This window comes from Cucurbita pepo, chromosome 10, assembly GCF_057944985.1.
Source record: "Cucurbita pepo subsp. pepo isolate OVF chromosome 10, ASM5794498v1, whole genome shotgun sequence".
NCBI classification, from domain to species: Eukaryota; Viridiplantae; Streptophyta; class Magnoliopsida; order Cucurbitales; family Cucurbitaceae; genus Cucurbita; species Cucurbita pepo.
In genome coordinates this window covers 7,546,886-7,566,430 of record NC_141807.1, presented here as the reverse complement: position 1 = coordinate 7,566,430, position 19,545 = coordinate 7,546,886, and the positions used below count along the sequence as shown (strand labels likewise).

The 19,545-nt window shown below is 34.7% G+C and overlaps 1 protein-coding gene across 1 annotated transcript in view; it reads right to left on the bottom strand.

The window, feature by feature from the left end:
• Positions 1–1,680: 1,680 nt before the first annotated feature.
• Positions 1,681–19,545, bottom strand: part of LOC147790527 (uncharacterized) — a 45,564-nt gene continuing 27,699 nt past the window's right edge. Inside the window, exon 2 of the mRNA XM_087127622.1 lies at positions 1,681–1,992. Coding sequence (XP_086983748.1) covers positions 1,681–1,992 — 312 coding nt within the window. The remainder of the gene's footprint in view (positions 1,993–19,545) is intronic.

Sequence of the window (19,545 nt, the reverse complement as noted above, 5' to 3'; positions counted from 1 at the left end):
TGAAAATGTAGTTAGTCAATTATAATATTTGACGTGCTAGTTTTCAAACTACTTTAAATGGGTGTAAAGAGAGCATGAGAATAACTTAGTTTCACTAATCTGACACGTGTTGGGCATGTACTGAACACTTGTTAATACGATGGATACATTACAAATTTATAATCCATCGTATCAGACACTTGACTTTGAATATATTTTGAGAGTGAAACATACATTAAGCTTTTTTTTTAAGTATACAAATATATAAATTTTTTGAAATAATTCTTTTTAATTAATGTATCATTGTCACATCGGTGTCCTAGTAAGAATGACATGTTACTGTTAGGAAGAGAAAAAGAAAACTGTAATATCATAAGAATGGGGAGAAATCTCTCATCCAATTCAAGAATGACTAAATCAAATCTAATTCAAATAACTAGATCAAATCTAATCCAAATAACTCAATCAAATCTAATCCTAACAATCCCTCCCTTAAACTGAACACGAATAGTAATCAGTTTATATCTACGATCTCAGACAAAACTTCCACCAGATAACTTCATCAATTCCCATGTGCCATTTCTGTTTATTGCTCTAGATCCTTTGCTTGTCTCCATTTCTCACTCTTCAATACTTCTCTAAAGTTCACAAAGTTTGTAGGTTCAGTAGGGGTAAACATGGCTGAGCTTCATCATCTTCTTTTCAAAAAAAACTTCTCCTATTGCATAGTCTCTCATCAAGACTGGTGGTCTCTTATTCCTTGCCTTATTCGAGCTAGGAGAGCTTGCTTCAGCCAAAGAGCCAGATGAAATATTTTCCTCTGCAGTATTTTCATCTGCCGCTTCTATATCCTTATTTTCATCTGTCGTTACTATATCATAAAGTCTGTAAGCTTTTGACTCTTCACTAACTCCCAGCAAAACATAACTCAAACTCTTATCATCTAGCTTAGTTCTCTGAGCTGCGTCCTCTTTTTGTCTCTGAATCAACTCGAGCCCACAATATTGTTCTTCTTTCTTCCGCTGCAGCTCTAGAACTAATCGTCGCTGTGCTTTTTCTACCCTTCTTCTATTCTCTTCCAGCATTTTATCTAGCTTTTCTCTCTCTTTTCGTGCTTCTTTTTTCTTTGTCTTGTAGCAGTTAGAGCGGCTTCTTTCTCTTTCTCAAGCTGCACATCAACATCATCAAACAACTTCGTGCGACCTTCCTCTATTCATCTATGTATTTCTAATTTAGTCTCTTCAGAGTTTAGCCTTTCTTCAACATTCTTCTGAATTAGTTCTTCCATCCTCCTAGCTGCATCTTCTTCTAACTTCTTCAACTCTGTTTCACGCCTTTTCTTCTCTTCTAACTCTTTCTTAAGCTTTTCTATGGAATAATTCCGATCAGTGGATGCACGACTAGGACTGGAACTGGATGATTTGGGGAAAGGAGATAACGAGGAAGACCTACTTCTGCGTTGGCGGCTGAGGGAACTTGAACGGCTGCTTCTCCTCGAATTGGTAGTGGAATGATAGGGGGAAGAACTTGAGTCCCTTATGCTTCTCTGACTATGGCGATAGGAATTGGAGCAGTGAGTGTACGACAGAGACCTTGAACCACTTCTCCCCATATGTTTCGATTGAGTTCGAACGGCTGCTACAGGTTGAGATATAGCATGCAATACGAACATTCGATTCAAAGACATCTTTGTCTCCATGATTAAGCCTCTCTCAGGATGAAACACCTTGCATGTTCCATTTTGAAACAAAAAGGTAACCCCTTTGCTTGCAATTTACCAATACTCAACAAATTGTTCCTCAGGTCTGGCACATAGAACACTCCTGTGATTATCATTATGATTTCATTCACTTCCAGCAGTACATTACCCTTTCCGGTTACAACCATGCTCGAGTTGTTGCCCAGCTTCACTGAATCTCTGAAACTTCCATCAAAATCTGAAAAATATTCCTTCTTCCCACACATATGATTGCTACATCCCGAGTCAAGGAACCACATATCTTCTCTATTGGCCTTATTCATATTCACGTAAGTCTCAGCGACATCTCTTCTTGACTCTCTGCATAGTTTGTCTCCTTCTCCTTACTTTGACATTCCCATTGAAAATGTCCTAGCTTGTGACAGCTATAGTACTCCACTGTGGCTTTGTTGAAGGTTTGTCTGCCTCGTCTGGTATTGCTTTGACATTTCCATTGAAAATGTCCTAGCTTGTGACAGTTATAGCACTCCACTATGGCCTTGTGAAGGTTTGTCTATCTCGTCTGGTATTGCTTTGACATTCCCATTGAAAATGTCCTAGCTTGTGATAGTTATAGCACTCCACTATGGCCTTGTTGAAGGTTTGTCTGCCTCGTCCCCTTCCTCTGCCTCTAAAGCTTCCACGACCTTGACTTCTTCCTCCAGCAGACTGCACAAGTGGACTCTCCATCGACATACTTTTATTATGACACACGTAGAAGACTGCTGCTTCTAGTTTTAACTAGTTTAGGGCATGACTCTGATACCAAAATGTTAGGAATAGAAAAAGAAAACTGGAAAGATCAGAAGAATCGGGAGAGATCTCTCATCCAATTGAAGAATGACTAAATCAAATCTAATTCAAATAACTAGATAAAATCTAATCCAAATAACTCGATCAAATCTAATTCTTACATTTATCATATCTATTTGGTATCATATTTATGTCTCGTATCTCTATCTCATTTTTATTTTTGTGACTCTGAGATATTTTGCTTTTATAATAGATATTTTCACGAAAATAAGTTTAATTTATGTTGAGATGGAGAATAAAAATCGACACTTAAGAACGTTGATACTTGGGACTTTGATTCCTCTTGGTGTGAAGCTTGCATCTTGCAATTACTTGGGTAGAGAATGTGTTTCACTTAAAATTCACTCAAGAGAAAATAATCAAATAACGAACCATATTTGAGAGAGGATAACTTTTTTTTTTTTTAATCTTCGAGAAATAAGAAAGAATAAAAGTTAAAACATGGCAGGAATGACATCTTCTTTCATCTTTGTTTTGTTCTCCTAAATGTATATAAAAAAAATAAAAAATAAAAATCTTATATATTTTTAGATATAATTTAAGTACCTATTTAATAAAACTTCATCCAAACTTCTACTCATAAATTTAATTATTATTTATATACAATTGTTAATATGTAAGAAAATACACGTACAAAATGTTTATACTATTGGTAATACACTAGTCTCGGTTGTTTGACTAAAACAATGCAACCATTGTCCAAACTAAAGAATTTGATTTGAGGCTATCTCCTAATATAGTGAGGCTCAATTAGACTTTGTTGTAAGATTCGACCATATCAATTTGAATAGCGTTCTCCAACTATAAATATTGAACTCCAAAGTATTCACGAGCAAAGTAAGTTTGTTGAAACTATCTATAAAAGTGTTACAAAGTGAGTCATGGAGAAGATTTGCCTTAAAATCTAGTTCCAATTAAGGATGTCAATGATGAAGAAGTTCAAGGTGTTGGAAGGTTTGCCATGGAAAATTTCAGAGGTGGTAGATATAATTTAATTTACAAGCGTGTGGTGAATGGTCTTTTCTTTTGGAGGTGCGGGCTATCGATCCCCGTACCGCTCGCATGCAAAGCGAGCGCTCGACAATCTGAACTACATCCCCATGATTTTTACATCATAAACCCTAAATGTCCCATCATCAATAATAGTGAAAATAAAAAAAATATCAAAATATTATTAACAAATAGTTTGGTTTGGTGATGCGGGGGCATCGATAAGTCTGAAAATGAAAAAATATAATAACAAATGAAATACTTTCTTTTGGAGATGCGGGTTATCAATCCCTGTACAACTCGCATGCAAAGCGAGCGCTCTACCATCTAAGCTACATCTCCACAATTTTTACGTCACAAAACCCTAAACTTCTCGTCATGAATAATAGTGAAAATGAAAAATATCGCTACTCATTATGTCATAAACAAGGAAATATTGAATAGAAATAAAATAGTAATAACGAATAGTTTCTTTTGGAGATGCGAGGTATCGATCCCCGTATCTCTCGCATGCTACAATCCCACGATTTTACATCAAAAAACTCTAAACTTCCCGTCATCAATGATATTGAAATGAAAAACTATCCCCGCTCATTATGTCATTAATAAGGAAAAATTTAAAAGAACTAATATATTTAGTAATCGTTTCCTTTGTTGATGCATGGTATTGATCCCAGTACTTCTCACATGGGATGCAAACGCTCTACATCTAAGCTATATCCTCAAGATTCTTACGTCACAAAATCCTAAACATCTCGTCATCAATAATAGTGAAAATAAAAAAATAACGCTATTCATTATGTCATAAATAAGAAAAAATTGAATAGAAATAAAATAGTAATAACGAATAGTTTCTTTAAGAGATATGGGGTATCGATCCGATCCCCGTACCTCTTGCATGCTAAGCAAGCAATCTACCATCTAAGCTACATTCCCACAATACTTATATCAAAAAACCCTAAATGTCCCGTCATCAATTCTAGTGAAAATGAAAAAATATCTCCACTAATTATGTCATAAATAAGGACCCGTCATCAATTCTAGTGAAAATGAAAAAATAACGCTATTCATTATGTCATAAATAAGAAAAAATTGAATAGAAATAAAATAGTAATAACGAATAGTTTCTTTAAGAGATATGGGGTATCGATCCGATCCCCGTACCTCTTGCATGCTAAGCAAGCAATCTACCATCTAAGCTACATTCCCACAATACTTATATCAAAAAACCCTAAATGTCCCGTCATCAATTCTAGTGAAAATGAAAAAATATCTCCACTAATTATGTCATAAATAAGGACCCGTCATCAATTCTAGTGAAAATGAAAAAATATCTCCACTAATTATGTCATAAATAAGGAAAGGTTGAATAGAAGTAAACTATTAATAACAAATAGTTTCTTTTGGAAATGTCGGATATCCGTTTACTGAAACATGCTAAATCTCTACCATCTAAGCTACATCCTCACAATTCTTACATCGTAAGACACTAAATTACCCATCATCAATAATAGTGAAAATGAAGAAAATATAGAGATGCAGGGTATTGATCCCCATATCTCTTGCATGCAAAGCGAGTGCTCTACCATCTAAGCTATATCCCCACAATTATTATATCACAAAGTCCTAAACATCTCGACATCAGTAATAGTGAAAAATGAAAAACTAACCCAGCTCATTATGTCCTAAATAAGAAAAAATTGAAAAGAAATAATATATTTAGTAATCGATTCAATTGAGATGCAAGGTATTGAAGGTATTGATCCCCGTACTTTCCACATGGGAAATTAACGCTCTACCATTTGAACTACATCCCTACGATTCTTACATCAGAAAACCCTAAACGTCCCTTCATCAATAATTGTGAAAATGAAAAAGTATCTCTGCATATTATGTCATAAATAAGAAAATATTGAATAGAAATAAAATATTAATAATAAATAGTTTCTTTTGGAGATGCGAGGTATTGATCCTCGTACATCTCATATGCTAAGTCGTACCTCTCTTATGCTAAGCGAAGCTACATCCCCACAATTCTTGCATCACAAAACCCTAAATTTTTCATCATCAATAATAGTGAAAATGAAGAAATATCGTTACTCAACCTGTCATGAATAAGAAAAAATTGAAAAGAAATAATTTTCAATAATATATTTAATAATAGATAGTTTTATTTTGGAGATGCGTGTGGTATCTATCCCCGTACCACTCGCATGCAAAGCAAGCGGTCTACCATTTAAGCTACATCCCCACGATTCTCACGTCACAAAATCCTAAACGTCTCGTCATCAATAATAGTGACATGAAAAACCATCCCTGCTCATTATGTCGTAAATAAGAAAAAATTGAAAAGAAATAATATATTTAGTGATCGATTCATTTGGAGATGCAAGATATCGATCTCCGTACTTTCCACATCAGAAGCGAGCGCTCTACCATCTGAGCTACATCCCCACGATTCTTAAATTAAAAAATCATAAACCTCCCGTCATCAGTAATTGTGAAAATGAAAAATATCTCCGCTCATTATTTCATAGAGTAATTGTCGTTGCACAGGGCGAGACCTCTAATCCATGAAATTTTTGTACTAGAAATGAAGAAACGGGAGATGGTCCCCAAACATCTGTATGGACCATTTCCAATCGCACTTTCTTTGGTTCCCTGGCAGCGTCAACAAGATTAACCCTACGGCGTGACAATCCTTGAGCTTCCACTCCTCCGTGGTCATGGTATCCAGCTTCACCCCCAAAATGGGTTCCTGAATATCTTTTTCGTATAGATAATCTTCAATCTGCATCTTCTAGAAACTGATATCGAATCCATCAAACTTTTCAATTTCAGTCTTTGAACTTTCCATCTTCACAGATCGTGGTGAATCTCTCCTCGCTCTGATACCAGTTATTAGAATCACACAACAACGCACACACTTGATCTAAATGAACACAAAGAACATGATAGAGAAAATGTAAGAAGAAATATTGACTAATGATTTTGTATTAATGACTTCTGTTATGCAAAGAGGGGATATGGAGAATGAGAAATGTACATTTAGGAATCACTGACTAATGGGTATACATATGATTTCAGTTCATTATATATAGCTTCACTCTATGTAACCGCCTACTATATATAATTATTTAGTATATATATCTCTATCAGATTTTTACTATAAATAGTCAGCCTTCCTATCCAACATTCTAGAGCCCAAATAATTAGGGATTGACATCCTCCTAGAACACAAAGTCATTTACATGCCCCTAGCAAAATGCCTAGTAGTAATGGAATCTAACCCAAGGATCATTCAGACAAACATCCATCAACCAAGCGGGGTGAAAATGATGACGATAGTACAGTTGAGAAAGAATCTTAGCCATGATGAATCTACACTTGCTGCCATTGTTGTATTTGAAAAGGGGGAGCTTAAGTGTGCCAACCTCAACAAAAACTTTATTGCCACTACATGAACACCACGAACCAAAACAAGAAGGTCAGATATTGGGTTTTAACCCCACCAAGAGAGATAAATCACAAGATTAGTTTTATGTCACCTACCACAAATAGATGTCATGCGGCTGAGCCTGAGCTAGTTGAATTCTACAAATAGCAAAATGGCATGTTCACAGTCGGGTTTATTTGACCTCTAAAGGCTCTTGTCACTAATCACTCAAATGCTTGGCAAAGACACCAAGTCAACACCACGACTGAAGAAGGGAGACAAAATAAACCACTAAAGCAACACATGTTCACCCAAAAATACCATCCAGACGGATGAAGAGAAGGGTCGACCACGATAATTTCAAAGCAACTTTGAGTTCAAAGCAACAAGAACCAAAGACTGCTTTGAAATTATCGTGGTCGACCCTTCTCTTCATCCGTCAGTGACTTGAAACGTTATTATTCTGACCAAGAAAACATCAAGTAACAGCAGGTGGTATGACGTCATGCAAAGAAGAAATTGTTTCAAGTGAAGAAAGTAGGAAAGACACCAACAGAGAAGACTTGAAGAGTTAACAAACCGATAAGTGATTTTCAATAGCTCCTAGTAGGTTGGAAAAGACTCCTCAATACTAAGATCATCTAGAAGCGCGTCGCGAGACCTAAAGTCAGCCTCATTCTACAACGTTGAGTTTATGAAGAGCCGGTTGAGAGAGATATTGACAAATTGTGTAAGGGCAGATGTCGCGGTCATGATTGGCCGAGACATGTTGCCTGTGGCTGCATGTTAGATGTCTCAGCTATTCTTGTAAACGATGTGTGGTTCATGGTGACATGCTCATTCCAAACATGTTTTACTTGGTTTCATCTTAGATAGGTCTTTACTATTATTGTTGTGCCAATACGGGGTGTATAATTAGTTCTCAAAATCATATCTACACCCATCAGGACTAAAATGTCCCAAAATGTACTATAGGAGAACGTGACCATTTGTTGTTTCTTCACTTTTAGCTTATAACATTGCTTTATTTGAAATTGTTTTTAACGTATTTCCTCGCTCAAGTTTTCTAAAATATTTCTTCTAAACGTGATTCGAGCATACACTGCTATTGTTCGTTTAGTCTAAATTTTGCATGGTTGACTTGTTCATTGGATTAGAACAAATGTCACATAATCATTGTCTCACTACTGCAAGTCTCACTACTGCAAGAGTGCGATTGTGACACTTGTCTTCCGTTCAGTTGTGGGCCGCATCTTCTGACTAGTTACGTGAGTTTGGCCTGGAGCATACGTGTAGGTTAAAAAAGAAATGGTTGGATGCGGACTGTAAATAAGGGTTGGGCCACGGAAGGTTTATTTTTTTTTACCACATATGAACTTTGGGCTACTGAGTCTTAAATTTGGGTTCGTTTGAAATTTTTTTTTTCGTTTTTTAGTTCAAACGAACCCAAATTAAACCTACTAGTTCCTTCTTTCTTGCACGACTCACTCCTATTCTCTATTCTGCCTCTTTTTGCTCTCTGAAACTTCTTTAAAGGCTATTGTTCACCGATTATTTGGGAGCATCTTCCTTAAAAGAATTGTGACCACAGATGACCTATGTAGAAAATTTGTACCCCCTTTTCTAAAACCTTTAGCGGACAACATACCCAAAACAGATGCGCTGACTAGACTGCGCTACACCTCGTCTCAACCCCCCCCCCCCTCGGAGCATATGGATCCACCTAATCGATGAACACTTAAACCAAACTTGCCCATCCTTTTTGGCACAGGGACTCGAGAACCAATCCGAGTAATCAACAGTGGGGACACCCCTTAAAGCAACAAGCGAGAATGGCTAGGTTGATAGCAGGGTTAAATAAAAGGCAAGTATTAAAAGACGTATCGCATAACCATCCCTGTAAGCAGCTTCATTCTTTCTTGATCTATGAACCGACTTTATGAAAAAAATCAGTCTTTCGGCTGAAAGTGTGACTGTTGGGTATGAATAAGCAGGACCTCTTGGTTCAGGGGAAACCGAAGATGTTGGGTAAGAAAGCTAAGCAGACAAGTACAGGACGGACAAAATGCACATACAAATTGATTGACATGATCCCTCTCCCTCTCTCTTTGGCTAGTTGCCTAGTTGCACGATAAGCGGGAAAGCATACCACGTAGGGAAAGAAAGGCTGCTCGATCTCCTGTAAGGCCAACTCTCAACGACGAGCTCACCAGGTAATGCTATAAGTTCAATAGAAGTCCAAGGTTTCGTCTACTACAGACTAGAAAGCTCTTAGAGGAGCTAACATGAAATGAGAAATACATTCGATTACGGCAACTAATAGATAGCGAACTTTTTGGTAGAAACTAAATGATCCCTTGGCTCGGACAAGGAAAAGGTAGTCGTACTCCTACCTTTTCCGTCGGACGATAGGAAAGTTTGAGCTGAAAGATTGAATCACACCTGATTAGAAAGGCGGGCTTAGCAGGTTTCTCCAAACGTATAAATAAAAAGAGGAAGCAACCGGTTCTAAAGAGGATACCGATACGCATACATTCTCGCATGGAATAACCTAGCTGAACCGGATCAAGGGTCCTAACCTAGTCCGACTGATCTTCTTTGGCTGGCCCCCGCCCCTTGTAACAAGGTCAATGCATATGTGCTTTTTCCTTTCGTTTAGAGAGATAGCTTACCAGCTCTTTCTGCTCATAGCAGCAGTATGAAAAGCGGAATCCTCATCTTGAGTCGAGTCCACATTGCCATACGAATTGACATCGGCCAAACCAAGAGCTCCTATTTTTTCTTTAACGAAAGCGGATCTAACATTTTCGATAAAACCAACATCTTTTAAAGACGGAGTCGCTCTGCCTTGATCACCGTGGACATATGCAGCTCCCGCTTTACCTTTGCCTACTGTGAAAAGGAAAGTTCCCTCACGATAGGCCCTCCCAGCTCCCGAACGTCTTTCTATCAATCGAGAGAGGTATAGAATAGTACACAAACCAACAAGACAAGAATGGACTCATAAGATGGGTGGTCAGGGAAGCGATTTCATTTGTGTTATCCGCCAAGGAAATGATCAAGGAATTCTCTATACACGGTTGAGAGATAACCGTATTGTTGCACATCCTAAATAAAGTACCGTAGGCAAGCGAAGCTTTTGAAAATGAAATCGTGTAGATCTCAGATCCACTTTCTCTTCGATTCGTAAACTTCAATTATAATTTCAATTGAGGATGTCAATGACAAAAAAGTGCAGGAGGCTAGAAGGTTTGTAGTGGAAGAAAATAACAAGAGTCATGGACATCGTTTCGTTTACAAGTTGTATCATGTGTCTTATTCATGGTTACTTAAATCTCGTTGAATTGGTGCGCCTTTCACATCAGAGACATTTGTGCCTTAAACCGAGCTCTTTGCAATAGCGAACTTATTAAAAACTCTTTGCTTGCTGCAACATTTGCTTGACAGAATTGGACCAAAGGACGATATGGACGACGGATCATGAAGTGTGACGTCGGATCTTTGTGCATACCATATTCATTAACTATAACATGGCAAGAAATTGTTTATGTTTTGACTGGGCTTGCCATATTTTGTTGTTCTTATATATCTTTAGTTACCTGTGATTAAAGCAAAGAAGTATAGACATGGTTTCCAACCAACCCTTCCTTTATAGTTAGTTCGACGAATGGGTTTTTGTTATCATTTTATCGTTAACCCTTCCGCTTGATTTTGTTTTATGATATCATACAGGGAATGAGAAGCGACCTTACTTGGACAAAATTATATACCGTTTGATAATTATTGTTGATAACAAAGATAAATTGAATTATAAGCATTTTAAGTTCAAAAGTAACAAATTACTTGTACACTTTTACTTATAATCTTCATATTCTTTATATAGCGATAAGGAAGGGAGGGATAGAAAAGATACTCATAATATCATTATGACTATGCCATATTTCATTAATAAAAGAGAGTAATACATCCACAAACACACACACATATATTTCGAGAGAGAGAGGGCTTATTATAAGTAGAGATAGCATTCTAGTAGTTGTATTGCTACTTGTGGACAAGGAACTTGAGAACTTCTTTAAAAGATGAGAGCTTATGAGTAGGTGGCGATGGATATATCACATGCACAAAAAGAAAGTTATGCACCTTTGTAATAAAAGACCAAGGGATATCATCGTTATTTATAACTTCTATCACAATAATATAAATTCTGCGAGGACGACGTTCTCTAGTCATACCAACCAGACCGTTCACCACACGCTTGTAGATAAAACGATGTCCACTATTCTCGTTATTCTTTTCAACAACGAACCTTCCTGCATTCTGCACTACTAGGATATTGACATCCTTAATTGGTACTAAAGCATCTAAAGGCAACCCTTCCACACGGCTCATTCCAACACCTTTGGTAAATAGTTCCAAGAGACATTGTTAGGCGATTTTGTTCATGAATATTTAAGAATTTGATATTTATAGTTGTAGTTGAATGCTACTTAAATTGATGAAGTGAAATCTTACAATAGATTCTAATAAAACGTTTGTCCATTATAATAGGTTGGAATTAAATTCTTTATAGTTCGAGATAATAGTTGTATTCTTTAAGTTATTGAGACTAGTGTTACTAGTACTTGTTAGTATATTTGAGTATAAATATTAAAATGATTAGTTATTAAATATTGTTTGAATTAAAGAGTTTATAATTCAAATGATCTTCATAACGTAATTCATAAAAAAATAAATAAAATAATTAGGAAGCATTTATGTGCTAGATCAAAATAAGATGCATAAAAAGAACTGGCGGTAATTACTTTATTCATCGACCTTTAATCTTAAAAGTAACTTAAAATATTGCAATATTGTGATTGAATCGCCTATTATGAAATTAGGCCCCAACTAAAAAAATAATACTTTTAAAAGATGGAAAAATTCACAAGCCAACCAAAATGTGTATTCAAAGATGAAGAATTCACAACAACAATCACAAACAATATTGATTAGCATCTTGTCTTTTGGTTTGTCACATTTTCAAACATGAACAAACCTCAATTTCGAGTCGGTGAGTATTATGAATCATAATCGACAGTACTTTGCACGTAGCTTTGAGCATTCACAAAAGGTCGAAAGTTGAATTTCTTTAGAATGGTAACCAAATAATCGATGATTATTGTTGAATTTCCAAAAAATACACCACAAATTTCATTTATAGATATAAATGGAACCATTGATATAAAACCCTGATTATATAATTGCATCTTCACTAACAAACCCACCTCGGAGTGATCATCTTCACCAAAGGCTGCAAATTAAGAAGCCTTCCACGATTACTCAAAAGTGAACTTTTAAGACAAATGAAGCTATATTTGAGCAAGAAAAATCATGTTACATTTGTCTGGGATACCACGGAGCCACCAATGCAAGCAATCACTACCACCCGAAGTTTTTCTGATATTGTAGTTGGATCTATGAGACTCATCCCTCAGATGTCAAAGAGTAATTATATCCAACATTCTTACTTGTATGCCTCTTACAGTACTCTCAACAAATGGATCGCTTGATCTATTCTACTCTACTTTACTTCCTCTTGATAACGGTGTGGTATTGACATAACTCATATTGCTGATAATCATTACTTACATCCAAAACAAGAGTATAGCGGTCGACTATCGTCAAGGACCCATTCACCATTTTCATTCCTACCGACAGAAAAGTTTTATTACATTCATTTCTTTCTCCTTTCTAACTTCTTCATTCTCACATTAAACTTTTTTCTATTTAAAAAAAAAAATTAAACGTGAAAAGAGAGAAAGAAGAAGAAGAACAAAGAAAACCCTTAATTTTGAAAGCTTATCAAATACTCTTTGACCGATGTAAAGAAAGCTTGAGAATAATTTATTCTCACGTCCCTCTTTGACACTTGTTGGATATATATCTGTCCTTCACATGTCGTATCATAATCATATCATATCGTAAAAACTTCGTGGTTATATCCTTCCCTAATTTATCATAGCCTTAACGTCCTTAGACATATCATAGTTGTGTCGTTACCTGAACGTACCTTAGTCATAACTTTACAGGAACGTATCGTAACGCTATCGTTCTATCAATCTATCATAATCCTATCCCTTTCTACCCATAACCTAATCGTATTGTTTTATGAATCCATTGTAACCATATCGTTTTTATCAATCTGTCATACCCATAGCACTTCGATACGAAACCAAACCATAACGTTTCATGAACATGTCTTACTCCTATCGTTACATTACGTTTAGTGCATCCTTCTCGTATTCTATCTCAAATATACCATTGAACACATGGTACCGTAAGTATTATCATACAATTCACATATTATAACATATCATAAGCATATCGATTCACAAATATTTCACACATATCAATATATATGACACTTGCAAAACTACGGGCACAGTCAACATCAAATATAACCATACGGATCGTAAGGCCACCTACCTGATTAGCTTAGGCTAGTGTCCCCAATTTATCCTTAAAAAAGTTTGATTTGTCCTTTGTATTAAAGTCAACCTATATGAACATGACATCAATTTCAATCATTTCTCTAAATTGTATGATGCTCTAGTGTTAGATTTCATGGGAATATTGCATGAGTAAAGTCTTGAAATGTCTATATATCAAAACTGTTTAACACTTTCCAAATCTTGATTTTTGGCCGTTTGTGTGTTTTTTTTTTTTTTTACTTGTGTTCCTGATCTTACTTTGTTATTTTTGTTACATTTTTTTTATAATTATGTTAGCAATTAGCCAATTTAATCAATTCATCCTTTATGTTTCTTTTTTTTTTTTTTAATAATTATGTTAGTCATTAATTTTGGCTAATTTAATCTATTCTATTTATTTTATTTTATGTTATTTTATTTTTCTTTTGCTATTGATGGACGTATCTTTCTAAAACATACTAAATAAAACTAAATAATTGGTTAAGAGAGGATATGAGATATAACTTAAGGTTAAATCTCTTTCCGTATGAGAATAACTCATTCTCATGTCCATCTTTACTATCGTGTACTAAATTAAGGATTTTATTTCTCTTTGGTCATAGCCTTCCTTAAAGCACAAATTTGAAGTGGTAGTCAATTATAATATTTGACGTGCTAGTTTTCAAACTACTTTAAATGGGGGTAAAGAAAGCATGAGAATAACTTAGTGTCACTAATCTGACACGTGTTGGGCATGTACTAAATACTTGTTAATATAATGGATACATTACAAATTTATAATCCATCCTATCAGACACTTGACTTTGAATATATTTTGAGAGTGAAACGTACATTAACCTTTTTTTTTTAAGTATACAAATATATAAACTTATTTATATGAATTTATTTCTAATATAAAATTGATAAATTTTTTGAAATAATTCTTTTTAATTAATGTATTATTGTCACATCGGTGTCCTAGTTTTTTAAGAATGACATGTTATTGTTAGGAACAGAAAAAGAAAACTGGAAAGATAAAAAGAATTGGAGAAATCTCTCATCCAATTGAAGTATGACTAAATCAAATCTAATTCAAATAACTAGATCAAATCTAATCCAAATAACTCAATCAAATCTAATCGTCGCTGTTGCCCAGCTTCACTGAATCTCTGAAACTTCCATCAAAATCTGCAAAATATTCATTCTTCCCACACGTATGATTGCTACATCCCTAGTCAAGGAACCACATATCTTCTATATTGGCCTTATTCATATTCACGTAAGCCATCAGTGACATCTCTTCTTGACTCTCTGCATAGTTTGTCTCCTTCTGCTTGCTTTGACATTTTCATTGAAAATGTCCTAGCTTGTGACAGTTATAACACTCCACTGTGGCCTTGTTGAAGGTTTGTCTGCCTCGTCTGGTATTGCTTTGACATTCCCATTGAAAATGTTCTAGCTTGTGACAGTTATAGCACTCCACTATGGCCTTCTTGAAGGTTTGTCTACCTCATCCCCTTCCTCTGCCTCTAAAGCTTCCATAACCTTGACTCCTTCCTCTAGCAGACTGCACAAGTGGACTCTCCATCGACATACTTTTATTATGACACACGTAGAAGATTGCTGCTTCTAGTTTTAACTAGTTTAGGGCATGGGTCTGATACCAAAATGTTAGGAACAGAAAAAGAAAACTGGAAAGAGCATGACTCTAATACCAAAATGTTAGTAACAGAAAAAGAAAACTCGAAAGATCAGAAGAACTGGAAGAAATCTCTCATCCAATTGAAGAATGACTAAATCAAATCTAATTCAAATAACTAGATCAAATCTAATTCAAATAACTCAATCAAATCTAATCCTAACAGTTACCATATCTATTTAGTATCATATTTATGTCTCGTATCTATATCTCATTTTTATTTTTGTGACTATGAGATATTTTGCTTTTATAAATAGATATCTTCACGAAAATCAGTTTAATTTATGTTGAGATGGAGAATAAAAATTGACACTTAAGGACGTTGATACTTGGGACTTTGATTCCTCTTAGTGTGAAGCTTGCATCTTGCAATTACTTGGGCAGAAGATGTGTTTCACTTAAAATTCACTCAAGAGAAAATAATCAAATACTTGGATAGAGGATGTGTTTCACTTAAAATTCACTCAAGAGAAAATAATCAAATACTTGAGTAGAGGATGTGTTTCACCTAAAATTCACTCAAGAGACAATAATCAAATACTTGGGTAGAGGATAACTTTAAAAAATAATGATTTTTACATGTAAATTCACTCCAGAGAAAATAATCAAATACTTGGGTAGAGGATGTGTTTCACTTAAAATTCACTCAAAAGAAAATAATCAAATACTTGGGTAGAGGATGTATTTCACTTAAAATTCACTCAAGAGAAAATAATCAAATACTTGAGTAGAGGATAACTTTCAAAAATAATGATTTTTACATGTAAAGCTTTACATGCGATAACTTTCAAAAATAATGATTTTTACATGTAAAGCTTTACATGCAAAGCAAACCATATAATCAAATACTTGGGTAGAGGATAACTTTCAAAAATAATGATTTTTACATGTAAAGCAAACCATAAAATAATAACAAATATTTCTCTTTTTTGGAGATGCAGGGTATCTATCCTTGTACCTCTCGCATGCAAAGCGAGCACTCTACCATCTGAGCTACATCCCAATGATTTTTACATCATAAACCCTAAATATCCCATCATCAATAATAGTGAAAATAAAAAATATGAAAATATTAATAACAAATAATAGTGAAAATGAAAAAATATAATAACAAATTAAATACTTTCTTTTGGAGATGGGGTTATCAATCCCTGTACAACTCGCATGCAAAGCGAGCGCTCTACCATCTAAGCTACATCTCCACAATTTTTACGTCACAAAACCCTAAACGTCTCATCATGAATAATAGTGAAAATGAAAAAATATCGCTACTCATTATGTCATAAATAAGGAAATATTGAATAGAAATAAAATAGTAATAACGAATAGTTTCTTTTGGAGATGCGAGGTATCGATTCCCGTATTTCTCGCATGTTACATTCTAACGATTTTACATCAAAAAACTCTAAACTTCCCGTCATCAATGATATTGAAAATGAAAAACTATCCCCGCTCATTATGTCGTAAATAAGAAAAAATTTAAAAGAACTAATATATTTAGTAATCGTTTCCTTTGTTGATGCATGGTATCGATCCCAATACTACTCACATTTGATGCAAACGCTCTACCATCTAAGCTATATCCTCAAGATTCTTATGTCACAAAATCCTAACCATCTCGTCATCAATAATAGTGAAAATAAAAAAAATAACGCTATTCATTATGTCATAAATAAGAAAAAATTGAATAGAAATAAAATAGTAATAACGAATAGTTTCTTTTGGAGATATGGGGTTTTGATCCGATCCCCGTACCTCTCGCATGCTAAGCAAGCAATCTACCATCTAAACTACATTCCCACAATACTTATATCAGAAAACCCTAAATGTCCCGTCATCAATTCTAGTGAAAATGAAAAAATATCTCCGTTAATTATGTCATAAATAAGGAAAGGTTGAATAGAAGTAAAATATTAATAACAAATAGTTTCTTTTGGAGATGGTGATATCCCTTTGCCTCTTGCATGCTAAATGAGCTCTACTATCTAAGTTACATCCCCACAATTCTTGCATCATAAAACCCTAAATTTCCCATCATAAGCTACATCCCCACAAGTGTTGCATCATAAAACCCTCAAATTCCCATGATCAATAATAGTGAAAATGAAGAAAATCTAGAGATGCAGGGTATCAATCCCCATACCTCTCACATGCAAAGCGAGTGCTCTACCATCTAAGCTATATCCCCACAATTCTTATGTCACAAAGTCCTAAACATCTCGTCATCAATAATAGTGAAAATGAAAAACTATCCCGCCTCATTATGTCCTAAATAAGAAAAAATTGAAAAGAAATAATATATTTAGTAATCGATTCAATTGGAGATGCAAGGTATTGATCCCCGTACTTTCCACATGGGAAATGAACTCTCTACCATTTGAACTACATCCCTACGATTCTTACATCAGAAAACCCTAAACATCCCTTCATCAATAATTGTGAAAATAAAAAAGTATCTCTGCATATTATGTCATAAATAAGGAAATATTGAATAGAAATAAAATATTAATAATAAATAGTTTCTTTTGGAGATGCGAGGTATCAATCCTCGTACCTCTCGTATGCTAAGCCGTACCTCTCGTATGCTAAGCCGTACCTCTCGCATGCTAAGCGAAGCTACATCCCCACAATTCTTGCATCACAAAACCCTAAATTTTCCATCATCAATAATAGTGAAAATGAAGAAATATCGCTACTCAACCTGTCATGAATAAGGAAAAATTGAAAAGAAATAATTTTCAATAATATATTTAAAAATAGATAGTTTTATTTTGGAGATGCGTGGTATCTATCCCCGTAACTCTCGCATGCAAAGCAAGCGGTCTACCATTTGAGCTACATCCCCACGATTCTTATGTCGCAAAATTCTAAATGTCTCGTGATCAATAATAGTGACATGAAAAACTATCCATGCTCATTATGTCGTAAATAAGAAAAAGTGGAAAAGAAATAATATATTTAGTGATCGATTCATTTGGAGATGCAAGGTATCAACCCCGTACTTTTCACATCAGAAGTGAGCGCTCTACTATCTGAACTACATCCCCACGACTATATTAGAAAATCTTAAACCTCCCGTCATCAATAATTGTAAAAATTAAAAATATCTATGCTCATTATTTCATAAATAAGGAAAGATGGAATAATATATTTAGTGATAATGAAAAAATATCTCTGTTCATTATTTCATAACTTTAGTGATCGATTAATTTGAAGATGCAAGGTATCGATCTCCGTACTTTCCACATCGGAAGCGAGCGCTCTACCATCTGAGCTACATCCCCACGATTCTTACATTAAAAAATCCTAAACCTCCCGTCATCAGTAATTGTGAAAATAAAAAATATCTCCGCTCGTTCTAACATAGTTTACATATGTGTCACTTGTGTTATTTTAATGTATTTATGTACTTGGTAAATGTCTTTCATACTACAATCTCTTGAAGGGGCATTTTGAGAATCGAACTTTCATACCACTAGACCAAAGTATGTATGAAGCCTTAGGCCTAGGTATTAAGAAAGACTATGAGTATTAAGAGCGTGATGGTAAGTATAAAATGTCGAATATGAAGTTAGGTTGATTTCAAATATGAAGTCCTTAGATAAGAAAAGACTTAGACATAGGGGTATTCCAAGAATTGAACTCAAAACCTCTTGCACCCCAAGTGAGAATCATACCACTAAACCAAATGCCTTTTCTTAAACACCCAATATTTTTAGCTTCTACTCAAATATATTTTTCTCTTAGTAGTTGGAGGGCTATAAAACGAAAAGTTGAATTGTGATAATATACAAGGGTTATCAAATAAATCAACAACCCAACAAAAGAAACAAACTAATCAATTTTGGTTGGATTGATTCGGTTCAGTTCATCAGTTTGTTTGATTTAATTTTTCTATTATGCCTCGTATGACAAGAAAATAAAGTTGTATTGAATGCACCTTAGTTTCATTTATGACAAACTCATATGAAACATAATTGCATTAATAGTACTCAGAGTTGGAGTCTATAAGCATTTCATGAACTTCAGTGCAATTCATGCTTCATTAAAGAGGAGATAAACTTTAGTTAGGTAAGGGAAACCTTAAATTACTTCATGTGGAGCTTCAATTACTATATGCTAGTTACAAGCTTTAGGATTGACTAATTTGACACGAATTCATGGATTTAGGGAAATTTTTGTGTAATTATCAACTACAACTTATGTTTTCAAATTTGTAGGACATAATTTAGGTAGTTGTTTTTATGAGTCGTAAACTTGTTTCTTTGCATAATATGGATTTAGTTGAACTATTATTATCGATAAGATGGAGAAAGAAATTGTCTTTGAATTGACTAATAAACCTAGGTTCATCGTTGTTGTCTTTTAACTTGTGATTTTGCAAAAAGCTTAACTAATATGAACTGTCACGTCACAAGAACTTTAAGGTAAATCAAGA